The sequence below is a fragment of the Lutzomyia longipalpis genome, chromosome 2, assembly GCF_024334085.1.
Source record: "Lutzomyia longipalpis isolate SR_M1_2022 chromosome 2, ASM2433408v1".
Classification (NCBI taxonomy): Eukaryota; Metazoa; Arthropoda; class Insecta; order Diptera; family Psychodidae; genus Lutzomyia; species Lutzomyia longipalpis.
Genome location: NC_074708.1, coordinates 22,419,634 through 22,439,113, shown reverse-complemented (window position 1 = coordinate 22,439,113; position 19,480 = coordinate 22,419,634). Strand labels below are relative to the sequence as shown.

The 19,480-nt window shown below is 34.3% G+C and overlaps 1 protein-coding gene across 2 annotated transcripts in view; it reads left to right on the top strand.

Moving 5' to 3' along the window:
- The window catches only part of LOC129789673 (opioid-binding protein/cell adhesion molecule homolog), a 54,589-nt gene that overhangs the window by 13,218 nt on the left and 21,891 nt on the right, over nucleotides 1-19,480 (top strand). For both annotated transcript variants that reach the window (XM_055826672.1, XM_055826671.1), the window contains exons 3-6: nucleotides 11,652-11,749; nucleotides 17,693-17,833; nucleotides 18,310-18,376; nucleotides 19,112-19,270. In XM_055826672.1, the coding sequence (XP_055682647.1) occupies nucleotides 11,652-11,749; nucleotides 17,693-17,833; nucleotides 18,310-18,376; nucleotides 19,112-19,270 (465 nt within the window). The remainder of the gene's footprint in view (nucleotides 1-11,651; nucleotides 11,750-17,692; nucleotides 17,834-18,309; nucleotides 18,377-19,111; nucleotides 19,271-19,480) is intronic.

The following is a 19,480-nucleotide window of genomic DNA, read 5'->3' as shown; positions in this document are numbered from 1 at the left end:
GTGGATGTTTATACGGAATAGTAAATGAATCCCTGATTCGTAAAAAGATAAGTAAAAAAATCGTTTTTTATTGTATAAAGACAAATATTTTTTAATTAGTATCTTCATGTTAGTTGCTGATAAATGCGTAAACGTGAGTTAGAAAGAAAGGAATATAGAAAAAAATGTGGGTAAGGGTTAAAAGATCTAAAAGGTTTTGTCCTATTAAATCAAAAATATCAGGGTATCGTAAAAAAGTTAACTAAAAAAAATCATTTATTTATTCAAGAGAAAAAAAATTTAAGCCGTAGGCATTTACATGTATTATATTAACAAGCGTAACAAATTATGAAACAATTATAGTAATTCAATTGAATTCATTTTAATATATCATGTTTCCAGTTATAGATTCCTACAATATGTGTTTTTATTAAAATAATACAAAATTTGAATTTACTATATTAACCAATTTGTACTAAATATGAATATAATATGCAAATCAGTACCCACAAAAGTGGGTAAATATGCCTATACGTACAATATAATGATTAAAAATACTAGGTATTGTTAATGCTTTTACGTTTAAATTTAAAATTATTTTTCGGAATTGGAATAATGAAAGCGTTTTTGGTTGCGAGTTTTTAATACGTATTTCATATTATTTTGAGCCATTATATTTTATAATATCAGTTATTCATTGATTTAATCAGAATATCTATGAAAAAGGGAATTTTTCTATTAATTATCATTAATTTTAGGAATTAATAATAATTTTTCTTTTATGTTTCTCGCTTAACTCTGCTACATTCATGGATAAAATAAGACGCAAATTTTAACATCCTTTCTCTTGTTCTTTTCAAAGAAAAGCCACATTTTCAAATAAAGCCGCTTTTTTATACCAACTTGGGGAGTTGCGTTTTTGGTGTGGATAAAAAAAAGCTCCGCACATGGGGTGAAAGTAAGCACACTGGGTGGGAAAGTTTAAAGCGCCCACCGGAAAAGTTTTAATCATCTGCAAAACCACAAAATGTGAATGGGGGTAGGGCGAGAAGCAACATAATTATGCATTTTTATGACTTTTGAGCTCCTATCCTGACGCCTTGGGCTTGAGTCTCGTCGCGGCGGCGGCGCTTCTCTGTAAGGTCGACCTCAAGTTGCAAAATTTCAGCAGCAAAGTGCGGGAGCAGTTGTTGTGCTTAAATAATTAAAGACAATTACGGAAGCAGGAAGCGGGGTGTAAGAGATGTGATTATATTGTATATATAGAGCATATTTGTAGAGATTTTCCCCAGCCATATTCGAGAGGATATTTCACCAACACACTGCAGTATCAGGCTGAGTAAATTCAGAGAGTCACACACTCTGTGGCTGCCCAGCAAAATGTGGAGCAATTAACAAGCGCGAGATTCACGGTGTATCACAAAAGAATTTTAATTTATTTCAGACACCTTTTGCATGGAATTTCGCGATGTGAATGAAAACAAGATATTAAGAAAAGTCTGAACTTGCATAATTTAACTTAACAATTGCATCTCAATTTGCTTATATACAGTACAAGTCCACATCTAAGAATAAGAGAGTTACATCCCATTATTCTTAGATGTGGACCTCTACTGTAGGCATGAAAGAATTAGTACCTACTATTTAAATTTTGCTTGAATATTAATAATTCAATTTAGTTCTCTTTTACTTTCTTAAACTGAATAATAATCAAACATTAAAATGAATAATTAACAATTGATATTGCAGTTTTAGTCTATTAGGAAAATGAAAACAATAAAACTTTGACAGTAATTGAATCCAAAATTCATTTAAAATCACTATTTATTTCATTTTCCATAGAACCATTACTTAATCCTTTTCAATATATACATACATGAATGTGTAAAAATCGATAAAAATTAAATTTTTGGAATGTTATTAAAGCTGCTATATATTTTTAATAAATTAAACATGTAATGAACACTTGAATAAAATTTTATGAACTATGTGATAACTTGATATTCCATATTCCAATGGATTAAATTTCCATCGAATTGAATATCAAAAAAAAAATTTTTGATGTGTAATTATTTTTAAAATTAAAATAGTATCTAGGTGAAATTTGTAAATTTCATTATTGAATAACGGAGCTCTCTTTTACATAATTGAATTTTATGAGTTTGGAGAGTAGAAATAAAAAGAAAAAAAAACTGGACGTAGAAAGTAGGAAGTGCTGAGAGTACAGAAGGACTTGGACTGTAATAAAATTCCTACTTCAACAACTTTTCCGACTATTTACACTTTCAACAGTTCTGCTAATTTGATGGTTTGTTCCTCATTGTGCAAAATTATTTTTCCATGGGATAGAAAAAGCACTTTACAACTCGCGTGCTAAAATTCAAAGCTGCAACGAAACTTTATTGAATTTCCCCATTCTTCACTTCATGGAGTACGCGCTCCTGGAGTGTTTCGACGGGTGAGCTTGAATGGTTTTATGAGGAGGTTATTAGTGACGCATCGTTTCACATTGCGCCTCTTCTCTTCTTTTTGGAGAAGTCCCCAAAGGTGGGCAGTCTGTCGTGTAATTGCGATTTCTTTCCTAGTGCGGGCTCTATCTTCCTATGCTGCTATTACGAGCATACGCTATGCGCACAAGATGAAGATTCCAATAGGCCAGGAAGCGAGGGGGATGAGGGAGTAATTTAATCGGGGTAAGTGATGCTCATTAAAACTGGGAAAAAGTTGAGAAAGAGTTGTAAAATTGTCACTTTAACTTTGTTACGAGGTTCCCATGGGGGTTGGGAAGTATGGAGCACCATGGAGAAAAATAAACGGGATATAAGACAAAATATTATAAAATTGTATAATTAAACGCAGGGACTTCCTTTGTGTTACATACACACCCCAAAGGCAGACCGTGAGGAGAAAAAAATTATCATCCCCCGGGATCTCACGGGGAAAGGGGTAGAAACTTTCTCTTTTTACCAACCCGGAAAGATGGTGGTAAAACATATTTTCCCTTGGAAAAATATCATCCAACACTCGTGTGGAAAGTTCGTGAGTACGGCATGAAATATTGCACGTAATTTAAATTAATTACATAACACAAGTCATAGAAAATTATTGTTCAAGATAAGGGAAGACCTAAATTTGATAGTTGGTGGTTGGGCGGTGTTGAAACCCTATACGCCACCTCTATCAAACATCACTTCCTGGTGAGGATATACATATATATATTTTTTCACAGTCATCCCCCAATAGCTAAGGCGACAATATATGAGAAAGTTTTTGAATAACAAAAAGGAGCCCCCTGAAAGACATCAGTTTTCAGGAAACTTTGAAAAATTACCACGACAATGAGGTATTTCTTTTCTATGTATTCTTCAGAGTGCTATAGTAAAAAAAATACCCGGAGCACTATCCCGGAAGCACCCAAAAGGGGTGCTCAAGGAATTCCTTTCTGTCATATAGTCAATTTTTATGGGACGACCTCGAGATCATTGGCAAGATACTTGGGGATTCATGGAATTCTTGAGATAGTGGCGCTCTCATTTACAACAACCACACATTGTGAGTGAGTCAACTACCACTAGGGGTAATAAAAGAGTTATATGAGGCCAATGAAAATTCACTTTCAATCCCCAAAGTACATCCTTCACTTGGATGATTTAGTTATGGAAACACAATTTGCAAAAATGTAGTGGAAATAGTGGAGTTGTAAAAGAAAAGTGGTTTGACGTATTAAATCTAGCGACATACAAGAAAAAGCATTTTAATCCAAATGAAGTCCAATTTTCAATGAATAATTGTATAATAGCTTAAAGGCGAAGTGGGGTTGGTTTATAATGTACATAATTGTGGAAACTTGAAATAATTATAATAAGAATTATTTGACCATCTCTTGAATATATTTTCTTTAAACAAAATTGTTCATATTACCTACATTACCTTGCGCTAGATTGTGGGAAAAGCGAAATGCAAAATTCATCACATTATACACCACAATATGTACTAATTTGCTCATAAGGAGGACGACGGGAAGGTAATAATTTAATAAATGAAACTATATGTAGTATCTAAATAATGAGAGAGTAGAATATTCAATTTGGAGTACATTATAAGAGGCACTTTAGCATATGATAGAGTTCGTCAACTCGAGATGGCACAGCACGAACTCAATAACAATAATAAAATGAATGAAAAGGGGTGAATTCCGCGTGAGAATCCTTGGGTTTTGACGACAACCACCGGAAGGAACTTCCCAATGAATTTCATTCCCTTTAGGAGGGATGCCATAGGAAAATTTTACGATGTAACACTAATTAATGTCACTTCAATTTCTCTGGGAAAGTTCACTTAATTCAAAATATTCAACAGTTTTCCACCCCAATTCTGTACTTTATATATCCGTTTTCACAATGGTAAAATCACATTTTTTTTAGCTTCACCTCCATCCCCCAAAGCAGTGGCTTCTTTTGGCAGTTCACCCAATTTTCATGGCGGTTTATTGAGGGGTTTTCTTAATTTTGCAAATTAACTCTCGACTCGATTGCCAACTAATTTATTCTGCCGCACTCTTAGGGAGAATCGAAATTTTCGAGCAATGGGTATTATTACCATAAAATTCCCCGAAGCTCTTGCAAGTGACAAATTTCATCCGCAGTTCAAAATTCCTCTCTCTCTCTCCCTATTATTTATTAAGTTTCCCATACAGACCATAGAGAATGAATTGTCTGAGATGGATTTCCTGCCATGAATTGTCATCCTCTCATGGTTGGTATATTTTTGAGAAAATTGCGCGGAATTACATAATGATTATGCTGAAATTAAACTGACCCGAAAAAGGGCCATTCTTGCACTTGACTAAATTCGACGAATTTGTTTTTATTGACTTCGCAAAGCACAACAAAGAACGCTTTTCCCGCCAAACATTAAACTTGTTGAACTTTCTGCCTTTCATCCCGTCCCTAAAAGCTTTTTCCCATCCATAAGCGACAACAAATAAATCAATATTGAATTACAATTCATTATACAGCAGCAATCTATGAATTAATTTAATGGTACATACATATTGTTTATTTTATTGGAGTTTTTTTTAGAAATTCAAATAAAATAAGTTTCACTTACGGGCTGTGATTCTTCCTTCAGACGCCAAGTTAAATATATGTAAATGCAAAGTCTAATAGATAGCTGCAGAGTATGGATGAATCAGAAAAGGGAATGTACTGGTAAGTTTCACTTACGGGCTGTGATTCTTCCTTCAGTGATCAGTCTAAGTGTGATATTTGATATAAGTTTGGTGGTGCAAAACTCTGGGGGAAGGCTAACTCGCGCATTGGCTGTGATTCGTGGCGCGAGTCATCCTTCCCCAGAGTTTGCACCACCAAACTTATATCAAATATCACACTTAGACTGATCACTGAAGGAAGAATCACAGCCCGTAAGTGAAACTTACCAGTACATTCCCTTTTCTGATTAATCCATACTCTGCAGCTATCTATTAGACTTTGCATTTACATATATTTAACTTGGCGTCTGAAGGAAGAATCACAGCCCGTAAGTGAAACTTACCATGTACATTCCCTTTTCTCCTTAATCTGTACCATGTAGCTATATATATTTATATTTTACCGTTATATTTTACTTTGCATTTACATTTATATTTATATACCTTATATATAAGGCGCCCCGCTTCGCGGGGCGCCAAATAGTTAGCGTACTAATTAAACATGCAACTATATATATTTGTGTGGGCCTGGGGTGCAATGGATAGAGCGCTTGAGTGCGCATCCAAAGGTCGCCGGTTCGAATACAGGACCCGGCAAACGCACCCCATCCGCCAACGTGCAATTAGATCACGTTGACCGGTTGGATCAGGAGATTGATACACTCCTATCCGTAAAATGGCCCACACGTGGTAGTATCTCGCAAGCCGCCCACTACTTCTCCGCAAGGGGAACAACAACATAATAGGGTGGCCGGCCCTGTTCCTAATATGGGACGTAGTGCCAAAATATTTTTTATTATACTATATATATTTATATTTTACCGTTATATTTTACTTTGCATTTATATTTATATACCTTATATATAAGGCGCCCCGCTTCGCGGGGCGCCTAAGAATTTGTGTATTAATTAAATAACATATTAAAACCCTTATATCTCCTGAACGGCTCCATAGATTTTCTTAAATGACCTATCGTTGGAAAGGTATTGACCTCAGCTATAACATACTGAAATTTTAACGAAATGCATAGTACAGTTTTTGAGATAATTAGACTTAAAAATTTTGGATATGCAAAATATTGACTTTAGCGCCTCTTGCGGTCATTTCTCGAAATTGCAATGTTCTAGACATTTGTAGGGCTTCACGAAACCTTTCATTTGCGCTTGAGTTGATCAAGATCCGACTTGTAGAAACCGAGATATGACATGCCAACTTTGGAAGGCTATATCTCGAGAACGGCGACATAGATTTTCTTCATTTTTGGCATGGAGCTAGATAATATAGTCAGCTACAACATACTAAAATTTCATTCAAATCTATCGTACAGTTTTCGAGATATTCATCGAAAACTAATCGAAAATTTTGTTTTTGATTTTTGGCCCCCTAGCGGTCACTTTTGAAACTTTCGATGTTCTAGAGAGTTGTAGGGTTTGTTGAGAGCTTTCATTTGACCCCGGGTTGATCAAAATCGGTCAAGCCGTTCTCGAGTTATGATCGATTTTCGATGAAAATTTGTGACAGCCATACAGGCTAAACCGCTTGACCGATTTTCGAAAATGAGGTATCGTTGGAAAGGTCTTGATGGCCCCTACAACATATCAAAATTTCAGACCTCTAGCTATAATAGGGGTTGAGATATAGGCAAAACAAAATTCAGGGGTTATTTAAAATGGCGGACGGAGGGGTGGGGGGGTGGATTTGACCTCATAATTGGATGTCTTCCAGTTGATATTTAAACTTTGCCGTTTACCGCAAGTCTCTATCTATTACCGTTCTCTTGCAATTAAACTTTATGCCACGGCCGGACGGACGGACGGCCGGCCGGACGGACGGACGGACACTTTTTTTTGGAGCATACGTTTTTTGGAATGTAGGGACCCTAATTCGTGCTCATCCCAAGTTTGAGCCCGATCGGACAACATTGCATTTTAGGTGGTACACAGAAGCTGTGCTATTCTTTTCTTCGAAAGAATCACAGCTAAAAAATATTTTTGAGGATAATTGAAGCTGTTAAGCTCAAATATATAATTGTATTAATTTGATATGAAAATATTATCCAAAAAAAGTTAAATGAGTTGAATCAAAACAATGACAATATTAATATTATTACCTACACATATTGATTGACAATGTTGGAGATTCGGTCAAGTTGCAAATGTTGTGGGAGTCAAAACGCGGGATCTGACCTTTTGTAAATACTCTTTTATTATTTTTGCGACGTTTCGGAGCTTTATTTCTCCTTCCTCAGGCCTGCAAATACATTATGGACAATTTCTTTAATATAACTTTCTAATTTTCTTTAACACTTTGAACTATTTTTTTTTTTTTTTTTTTTTTTTTAAATTACATACATACAACATACTCATACAACATAAAAGAAGCATAAGACAAGCCAAAGAAGATGAAGACGAAAGAAATGATGCATCAGCATTAGCTACCCACTCACGGGGAAGAGGCCACAATTTTGAATTTGAGAGAGTGAAAGTATTGGATAGATGTGAGCAGAACAAAAAATTGGAGTACTTGGAGAGTCTACACATATATATCACAAGATCAAAAAATGTAAACAAGAGAACGGACACCAAGTACATCAGCACAGCATACTCATCCATTCTCCACAGAGTGAAGATGAGAGAAAACACCACGAGAGAGGATCAACAAGAGTTCTTCAGCTGTGATGAGGAGGAATGAAAAAAACCAGAGGGATCTCTGCAACTCAGTCCAAGTCAAAAAGCCATGGTGATGAGAACCGTAATTGGTGCAAAGTGGATGCAGAAAGTGAAAATTAATTTGACAAAAATACCCTCAATTATTGATGTAAGAAAAATAAAAAATCCCCTAATAATTCCCAAAATTTTCCCCAAAAATGTGAATCAATCTCAATAACAGAAATGTAAAAAAGCCTTGACTAGATTTATATAAAATCATTAGAAAAAGAAAAAAAAATTTTTCCAATTAATTTAAAAAAAAAAAAAAAAAAATAGTTCAAAGTGTTAAAGAAAATTAGAAAGTTATATTAAAGAAATTGTCCATAATGTATTTGCAGGCCTGAGGAAGGAGAAATAAAGCTCCGAAACGTCGCAAAAATAATAAAAGAGTATTTACAAAAGGTCAGATCCCGCGTTTTGACTCCCACAATATTGATTGACTTTCTAATATTTTCTTTATATGCCGAAAATATCACATGTATCAAACAAGCTTCCTAAGATAATGTTCTATTGAAGTTATATCGGTGTGATAAATGTGTTTGTACTTAATTAAGTGATGAAAGCATTTAATACCCAAAACCCATATCGAAAAGTCATTGCGAAAATTCCATAACGTTTATGCATGATAACCCAATTTCCCCATGACCTTACTATTCACCAAAAGTGGAGAGCATCGTGTGAAATTTTCTTCACCTCATTCATGTTCTCTATGAAAAACATACGAAAACTTTCTCTTTCCCCATATCAAAGAAAGTCCAGTTTGATGCTTGCGAGCATTAAAGCTTTCCCGTGCGGAAGAGATATGAAAGTTTATAAGAGCATCAAATTCACAGCTTTTTATGGTTAACTTTCTCATCAACTTTTCAATATTATGTGAAGAACTCACCCCCCCCAAACAGCGGGTAATCTTTTGGGGGTGGTATGTGTGTATAAAGTCCTTCGCAAAAGGGAGGATTTTCTTTGCACACCACACACTTATGAAGGGAAGGCATAATCCAAAATTACATTGATTAATTTACTTTTCTCACCCCAAAAGCGTGGGGAAAATTGAGGAAGTAAATATTGCTTCTGGGCGCGCTAGATGTATATGTGTAAATTATTAAACACGATATTTCATTTAATTCAAGGCTCCTTCGCGCTTTTCCTTATCCTCCGCCCACCTTATCACCTTTCTTTTCCCCCGTGGACTTTTTACGGGGTGAGAAAAGTATCCAACAAATCATGTTATTAGCCATAATGACTTGCCACTTGACGCTTAAACTTCTAATGCTCACGATGACAAAGCTCCACGGGTATATAGGCTTACGTTCACCCCGAAAAGCTCCTCGCAATGGGAACTTTTAATTCGTGCAAATTATATCCAATTTTCTTTCGTGCCTTTTCAACCCTCTCCTATACGTATAGGTGGGAGAGGGTTGTTGGTTTATTCCTTTTCTTTCCACTACATGCCAATTGTAAGGGAATATCTCAATAAAATTTAATTTATATTCAGAATAGAATATTATCAAATAATGCAGATCTCATATAGAACGTCGTAATCGTAAGATATTACTCGTGTAAAAAATAATTATAATCTGATTATTAATTAAGTAATAAAATATCTATTCTTTCTAATTCTTACTTTTATAATTTGTTATGTATTTTCTGGCGCTTTCACATGAAATAAAAAAACCTGAAAGGTACAAATTAAAATTAAATTTTTGTTATAAAGATTTAATATACCTACCTACCTATGTAGTTTATTTATTATAAATATTTTTACATTTCTAAAGAAAACTTTGTGGAGCCGAATTTGAAGCAATATCTACAAATCTACATGTTAATAAATAAAATTAGAAAAAGGATTTTCATACTACTAATATGCATAACGTGCAGAACTCACATTACATAAGGGACAATGTTCCCTAATATACATATATACATACATGTATTTGCTATATACATAGGTAGGTGGACTGATGTTGAGATTTGAATTTGGGACTAAATGAATAAAAGTGTTGCATGGATTTTGTGAGCGAGTAGAATGGGGAATTGTTTAAGCAAACGACTTTTAAGGGCTTTTGTTGCACCACAATGCAGTTTTCCGGAAAATAGGTCCTCTGGTGTTGTGGGAGATGGGGTTCTTTGGGACAAGGAAAAACTCTTGGGGTGCTTGGGAAATACTTGAAGACTCTCCTTGTGAGTCTCCAATCCACTCTGTTGCTGTGTCGAATGTGTGGGAGGGGGTGGGTGAAAATAGCAAGAGAAGAAGAAAATTTCTCTGTAACACTCTCGGTTGGATTTTAGTGGGTAACCGATACTTTGTTGAAAACTTCATTCCACCATCGAGCATCCTTTAGGGGAGGATGGAAATTCGCATCAAATGAATTTTGATGTGAAACTCCCTCATCTGAGCCAGTCTGTGTCAGAGAACAACAAGAATTCCCAACCCTATGAATGGGAATTAAAGAATTTGCATTTGATCCCCATATTCGGAGTGTCATTCATGATTTTTTTTTGCATCTCTACGCTTGGATTTCATACTTCCTTCTTGGTTGCATAATTAAGCCTTCGAATTCTTTTTCCACAAGTGCAAAAAACACCGCATGTCGAGAAAGTTTTTCTCTCAAGCAAACACAATGTGAAAAATGAAAATAAAAAACCTCTGTAGCACAAATCTCAGCGATTTTTATTGAGGAAACTTCTCAATTCAATTTTCCCATAAATAATTCTCTATGCGACCGCCGTGACTTTCAGCAAGAGTAGAAACAAGTGGATTTATGGTAAAAAATCGTCTTGCGTCGCTTCAAGAAATTTCTCCAAAACAAATATAGTTTTCTCAGCGTACAATCCGCATTGCATTTTTTTGTACATACCTACATATAATACTGCATGGAAAATTCTTGAGTTGAAGCACTCGTTGCTTTTCGAAAGTCAACAACTTAACAAAAAAAAAGAAGATTTTTAAAATGTATTTTAATGCTCATTACAAGTCTCGTAATTTTAATTCTGTATAAAAAATTATATACATATATCTATACTGTATAGTCCGATATATGTACTCTGGGCATATTTTAAATAAATTAATAAATAATAAATAATAAGAATATTTATCATGGCTACAAACTAGTAAAAATGATGTAGTAATCACTTTTTTTTTAAAAATCATTTTTAGTTTAAATCAGTAAAAAGCCGTGGAAAAATAATGTGTTGAAAATTGAGACGTTGGTGGAATCATGAGAAAAATTAACAAAATTTGCAAAATCCCATTAAATTTTCTCCGTTTTCTTCTCATGCACGTTTACTTCCGAAAATTCATACCTTTTTCCATTCACATTTTCCATCTCTATTATTTTCAATTTCACTTCCAATTTCAATTGTGTATTAATGCAGTGCAGAGGAAACGCCACTAAGAGAAGGAATATATTGAATGGCGAAAAAGAGGATGTTAAATCAATATCCAAAGTATGAGAGAAAATAATCTCAGGCACATATGCTGCCAACCCTCGTAGCAATTCCTCAGGGAAGGTACCACGTGACATAAGAAGAAGTATCTCCTGGAAATCCTATTGCCTCTACCATGCTCACGTGGATCTTTCATACTTTGGCAATTTTATGCTTCACTGCAGTGAAATAATTGTAGGGAGAAAAATGTCTTTTTTGCCCATTGATTTTTTTTTCGAGTATTACATGTTTTTCTATGTAGCACAAAGAATGAGAAAATTCCCCAACATATTTCGATAATTTTTCCCATTTCTCTCTCTCTCTCTTTGCAGATTTACCCAAATTTGGTGAACCCATACAGAATGTGACTGTTCCCATTGGTCGGGAAGCAACACTCAGCTGCACGATAGACAATTTGCAGACGTACAAGGTAATTTTTAATATTTTCCAAGCCATAGAATTGGGTACATAATGGGGTGAAGTGGAATTGAATGCAAATTATTCCGTTTTCTTGTATTATTTCCCCACAAAACGTCGTTCATTTGAGGTTTCCAATTTTGCAGTATTGGAGTTTTTGCTACGCTGCAGTGTCTCTTTGATTGCATTTTCACGTGCTGTATTAGAGCTTTACTCTACCTTTTGAAACTTTGAGCATTTAGACGCGACATTTTTGTTTCTTTTACCCAATATCTCTGGTTCTGCATTGTGATATTTTTTATTCATTAAAATAAACAAAATTGCTTCATTTCCATGTTATCACCCTGTATAGAAGGAAAATACAAATTCATAATGTCAATAAAACTATTTTAGAATTGCAAAGAAAATATAATTAACCCGGGAAGTTATATGAAAAGGAATCCAATTAACATCATGTTCAACAGTCCTCACATTTTCATTTTTAACCAGGGACGAAACTAGATTACTATTCAAAGAAGTGTTTCAAGAGATTTTTTTTTTAAATTCTAAATTCAGTGGTTTATGAAAACAGTTGAAAAATCGAAGTTTAGGAGTATTGACATTTTAATAAATTCATACTAAAGGCTATTGTTGTTTATTCTAACGTTTGACGTTCCTTTCCTGAAATTTGACGTTTCCTTTTAACATTCTACATTTTTTTACTGTTGGAAAATCCCATTCTTAAACTTGATTTTTTTTCTTTTTGGTGTTTAAAATTCCACGCATTCTCCTGGGTACGCCACTGATTTTTACCGCACATTTCTATCTCCTGTTGGCAAAGTATATTACATTTTTTTATCGCACTTCCTGATCCTGTTGCAGTTCAATACCGGAAAAAATCACCACATATCGCGTTATAAATTTAAAATTTGAATTAATGTGACAACATAATGGGACAAATGCGAAAGTGTTGGTGAGGAAAGCGATAAAAACCAATAAAAATGAAATAACAAAAAAAACATTTCATAACTTCCATTTGATGTTTTTTTTTGTAATTTTAAGGACTTTTTTTTTATCAAACAACCCTTAAACATTATTCAAACGTTTAATAATGAAACTTTCCCTAACCTATCGAAGCTTTTTGCATCTCCATCGTTGTGCTCCTCTTCGCACAATGCGTGTTTTAATCGTGGAGTTTTAATTGACTTTTTCTCAAACGCAATATTCATTCTTCGTCTATTGCCCTGCGCCTATTCGCTTTGGTGCGCCCCCATCGGGAAATTAAACGGAACTTCATGGGGGTTGGGTGGTGTTTTTTCCACCCTCGGAGGCACAGAGCAAACAATTAGTGTGGTAATTGGGGTAAAAATGTTTCAATTTGGCCACCAACACGCACTAAATAAATTCTTGAATCAAATTTAAATGAAAATTAATGACCGCCTCGGGCTGAGCAACGAATGAAGCATCAATGTGGGTGAGCCTTCGGCCCGATAATCATTTTTTGCACTCCACCGGCGAAATTCTTCCATCTCACACCCTCATTTCGCGTTGCAAATGAATCCGCGTGTTTATTTCATTTTCCCTTTCCATTTGGGTGTCTTTCACCCTCCCATGGATTGCCCTTTTCGAGGGTGATTCATTTTTTATGGTCAAAATTTGGGGGGTTTTCAGCAGAATTTTCAGAATTCTTCACACAAAAAAAAAACATTTTGTAATGTCTTTTGCTTTAAAATTAGATATATACATTATGGGCTGCATTTTTTGCGAACAAGACTTTGCCTTGCTTTTGTGTATTTAATAAAATGAAAAATAAACAAAAAATGTTCGTGAAATTTACCAATGATTGCCCTTTTTTCTCAAATGCCATCCCTTGAGGTTTGTCCCAAAACTCAGCTTTTGATATTGTTAGAAAATACCGGGGGAGCTAATTGAATTTATTAACATCAATTACAATATTCTCCCACATTTGAGTTATTCAACCCCATGTTTTATACCCTCTAACAAAAATATATTCGATGTGGTCTGATTTGTGGTAACTGTAGTATAGTATATGTAGTTTTAATGAAAATTTGGAAGTTATCAATTAAATGAGTGTGGCAGCTGAATTTCCATAAAATTAAACATCGATATGTTTAATTTGAAAAAATCAATATTTAAATAAAATAATTAAATATTCTTTCTGTTTGTAATTTTTTAAATAATCATATTTCATTCATTAATTTAATGAAATTGAAATATAAAACCTTTGAGAACTATTAATAATGCATTGGAATTTATTTTATTGCACATACAAGGGGATAATTTAACACATCCTGAAACATCATTATCAGATAACTTTATCACTAATATTCTGAACTATGTTTTTTTTAGAAATACTTGCAACTTTTTGTCAACAGTTTAACCATGAGAGGGAAGTTAGCAATTTGCACTTATATTCACGCAGGATTTTGTTTCAATTAATGTTCATTAAATTGCAAGTTATAATGTTTAAATTTATATATTTTATTGCACTTTTTCGTGTTTAAACAAATTACTTTTTAATATCATCATAAAAATTAATATCCTATTGCATTTATGGAGTGAGAAATTATTATCCATTTTGCAATATTGAAAATTAAAAAAAAACTGCATTCAATATATTTTAATACACTCTAATGTGGTTTTTATTTATTTTTAATTTACAAGTTAACATGGCAAATTAACCAAAAATACAGAAAACCATAAAAATGTTCACTGATTCGAAAATGTTTGCCACATTTTACTACAAGGGGTGACCGAATGAGCTGAATAAGGTTGAAAATTTATATAGAATAGTCAATAAATTTACAATTGGGCCAAGTTTGTCGGGTGCTACTGGGTGGGGAACTATATGTAGGATGTATAGGTACATTTTTCACCGTCATGGGTAAATGTTGAGTGTGGAAATTGCAAAATTATAATTGTAATCAACAAATGTTATTAGGTCTGTAAAATTGAAAATGCAAATTACTTTGATATTGTTACAAAACCACATAGAATTTCATTTTCATCCACCACAATTATTTTGCTTCCATGTCCTCCATATATACCTCAGTTTACCACGGCATTGGTGTGCCTATGGAAATGATGAAGGGGTTACAAGAGTGGTGAAAAAAGAGTCACATGAATAAAATTTCCATCATCATTCATACCGTCACAGTGTTTTAATATAAATTGAAGAGTACCCCCATCGTGTTGTTTGTGTTTTCGAGCCCTTGTACCAGCCAAATGAAAACCTCTTTATCTGCTGTATTGCAACTAATTATACTACACATATTTTTACTGATATTTCTGTTAATATATTTGAAAAAGTGAGATTTTTTTGTCTTTCTCTTGAAAATACTGACACATTGATTATCACTGAAAGCTCCACGATTAAATTCATAAATATTTTTTCTCTCAAAATGTAGTTAATTGAAATGTGCTTTTGATAGGAAAATCTAGAAAAAAGCTCATTTTTTATTTGTCACTTTAGCTTTAGCGGGTGAAGTTAACGAGTCTTGCATGTGAAGAAGAGAAAAATACGGTGGGTAAAAGCATTTTATGAGAGTCACCACAGAATTTTCCACAAAAAAAAACTTTTTATAACAGTTGGTTTTTCCTTTCAATTTTTTTCGTTACCTATATCAATTTTTGGAGTATTAATGTAACTTTAAAAATCTAGCTTTCAAAATTATTGTGAAATTGACGAGTAAAATTAATTTTTTGATTGACTTTTTAATAAATGCCATTTTAATGTTTTTATATCATTATACCCTTCATAGACTTTTGAGTATAATGAAAAAGAAGAATTATAGCTAAAATGGACCATTTATCTGCATGAGATTGAAATTATAGCAACTTAGCTAAAATGCAATTACACTACCCTTTAGCTACATAAAGTCCAGTCCAGATTCTCTCTAAAGATACAAAATAAACTTATATTACATCCACGTAATGACAAAAGTGTGCCCCTTGGCTTGCCACGTGAGTTGAAAATCATTAAAATATCATCGCCAATGGTGGAGCGTTTTTTGTGGCTGATAGAGAGTGAGAATTGCCCCCAAAGAATTGCTCGGCGATTCATCGTTGGTCTAGTGGGTGGTTATTTTCTCCGTGATATCAATTAGCATGGTGTATTTGGGTGGGAAAGTAGAGAGGTAGGGGGGTGAAAGCATATAATCAACAGGAAGACGAAATACTTCCTGTCATTCGCTCACACAAATTTTCGTCCGCGGAATTTCTTCCTCTTCATTTCCACCAAGAGGGTAAATTGAAATCCATTAGAGGGTGGCTCAACATGGACATGCCACCCGCCCCTAGGCCCTATATATTTTGGTTTTCCTCCGTCCTTGCGGTAGCTACATTCAATTGTGTGTCTTCCGAGTGGCGCCAATCTTGAATTTTCACACACCCACACACACAAAAACACGGCGCAGAGCTTAAGAAATCCCCAATATATATCTCGCGTATAGTGGGTGACAATGAAAAGTCATAAGGAAATAGTAAAAAAAAGGGCGGCAAGGAAAATGAGGAAAAACACAAAGCGTGTGGAAGGCTGGGAAGGAATTGCTGATAGAAGACCACGATAAGGGGGTGGAAGCGCACCCCAGAAAGAAATGTAATTAGATCAAAGTGCTTTTGTTCTTGTCCCTCGCACATTCTGCCTCCTTCTGGCTTTCATCACTGCCACCAAACACTTGGGAGACGCTGCCGGCAGAAAAAAAAAGTGAAGGAAGTCTGTGTGTGGGAAAAAACCTCAATGACCACCCACGCCAAAAACCCCCACATGAAGAGCGCGCCACAAGTGATAGTCAACGTAATTTAGATAAAGTATCCAAAATTGTTGTTGTCACGCACTGAACATAATTAATTGTTATTGAGTTTGTCATCACATTATCGCCATGTGAAGGGTATTGCGAGATCGCAGCTGTTGCAGTGAATGAGATTTTTGTTGGAGATGCTCCCCGAAGAGTGAGTGTGAGAACTGATACAGAAATCCTTAGTTTTTCTATTACACATTCTCGTGAGATTTTCCTTATCATGCGGAGTTTCGTTCTCGAGGAAGTTCTTCTTTAATGCAACAAATTAAATTACAGCAAATTTTGCGATATTCAATCGGTTTAACATTTTTTGCTGCTCAATATGGGGGTTACAAAAATTAATTTGAGTTTATTTTAGAGATGTTTGTGTTGAACGATTTTATTAGTTCTTATTTTTTTAATTTTCAATTATGTTTTTTTTAAATAAAATATTTAAGAGGTAAATGATGAAATTACATTTTAATTTCATTTTGGTAATTGTTTTGTAAATTTTGAAATTTAAAGCTAAACAATTTTTTTCAATAAGAAATAAAAAAACAAACGTTTTTATTTTCAGAGCTTTACAAAAGTGATTAACTTTTATCTGTGATTATACTCTTTTCCAATTTTCCTTTACAACGGAACCTGCAACGGAATACATTTTAAAATAAAACATAATGAAAATTGTAGGTATCAATTAAATAGCCACATTATTTCCATCAATACACTCGTATTATATTAATGGCATAGTTCCATGACGGATTGTTTGGCTTTCTGGCATTTGTGGTTGCGTGATATTTTTGAAAGTGCCGCGCAAATACAATTTGCTTTGTGTGTAGTGGACCACATTAATGGGACACTATCTCTTCCATGCAGAATGATGAGTGGGGAAAAATATTTAAATTCATGCGGTTTTTAGCTTTTCAGGAGAGAATTTGCGGAGCTTTATTGCGGAGCAAATTCATAGAGGTGGGGAAAATGTGTGTGTATGGATCAAAACCCACAGGATTTGTGGGTGATTCTGCCAGAATGAAGTGTGAAATTGATAGAGGAGTGTGGGTGATGGTGTGGGAAAATAGATTGAGTGGTGGAGTTTAGGTATAAATTAGATACCATGGGGTATTGGATACAAATACATTAAATATATATCTTATTTTGCTACCTTCCTTTCCTTTCAGATTGCGTGGCTCCGTGTGGACACGCAAACAATTCTCACGATCCAGAATCATGTTATTACGAAGAATCATCGGATGAGTATCACGCACGCCGAGAAGAGATCATGGGTTCTTAAGATTCGTGATGTTAAGGAGTCAGACAAGGTAAGCAATCTTATCAATGTTTTTCTTCACCACTACGAGATAACAAATTCTGATCAGAGTTAATCGTTATACAGATGAAAGATTATTATACTTTTAAAATACATGAGATAAAAAAATACAAGAACAACGTTGAATTCTTAAGAACCTTCCTAATCTGTACTATATTTTAATCAAATTGTTTTCATAGAACTCAATTCCAAACTGAAACTCATACGAAAAAATATAGATATGAGAATAAATCAGGATCATTATGGGGCAACCCAATATTTAATATGATTTTGGATAAGTTATTGTATTAGAGGGATTAGGGGTTAATTGCATCGAGTACAATGATTTTTTATCTAAAAAAAATTTCACTTATCAACTCTACATGCATTCCCTATGGCGCATAATACTCTATCATGGTCCAAGAAATTTTTCTTCTTACCCTCTCATGGATATTTTCTTCTCAATCTTATATATCTCTCACCTTGCAGGGATGGTACATGTGTCAAATAAACACGGATCCCATGAAGAATCAAGTTGGATACTTGGACGTTGTTGGTAAGTTCTCATATACTAGTTGATAAAATGGGCATGAAGAAAATGTTCATGAAAATGAAGGAAAGGAATTTTCCTATTTACAAAACACGTACACTACGATGGTTTTATTTCCCACCCACAAAAAATCCACTTTCTGTCTCTTGAATTTTGTGTGGCATTTCCCATTTAAACTCTGAAAAAAAAAAATGCTACTTGGGACTGAAAATCCTATTTAGAAGCTTATTTTCTGCATTATCCTGTGGGGTATATTTAAAACATTTACTCACTGATCTTTGTAAAGTGCTTTTAAGTTTTCATTTCAGCACAACAAAAAATTTCAGCATAAAAGAGTGCTTTTATTTATATGCCGCAAATAAACTTCCATTATGTTTCATGAGAGCATTTTATTGAATACAGCGGGGAAGAACAAGAGCTTATTGTTTAATAGCAAATGAAAGCTTTTATTGCAATTCCATATTGAAAAATTTATTAGAGGATTTACTTTTAACATTGCTCCCAATTCATTTGAGTTGCATTGTTTTATTTTAAATTCAAGAATTCCATTTTTTGATTTATTGCCAGGGTAGAAATAGCTGGTAAACAGCGTATAAACAATATTTCGTATTTCTCTGAATTTAACACATTAGCTCTAAAGTTTGAATATGAATTTATTAGTTTGATTTTTGGAAGAAAATTGTAATAACTTTACGTTAAATATCATTTTGTTTTGTGACTATATCTGACACATTCACGCAGTTCCGCCGGATATTTTGGACTATCCAACAAGCACGGACATGGTTGTGCGGGAGGGAAGCAATGTGACGCTAAAATGTGCCGCCACTGGATCCCCAACGCCAACAATCACCTGGCGTCGAGAGGGTGGAGAACCCATTTCTCTAGCTGGCGGAAAGGAAGGTAAAAAGCTCTATGAATTTAAACCCCTTCAAGTGCCAGTATCTGTTTCAATTTCTCTTAACAAACTAATTGTGTGTGTGTGAGAGGTTCAAAATTTGGCAAAATGGAAAAGAGATTAAGCAAAATATTTTAGTTTCAAAGGATTGGAAATGGCAGAGAAGACATAAGAGATTTCATATTTCTGCATATTTTGGAATTTCGGAGAGTTTT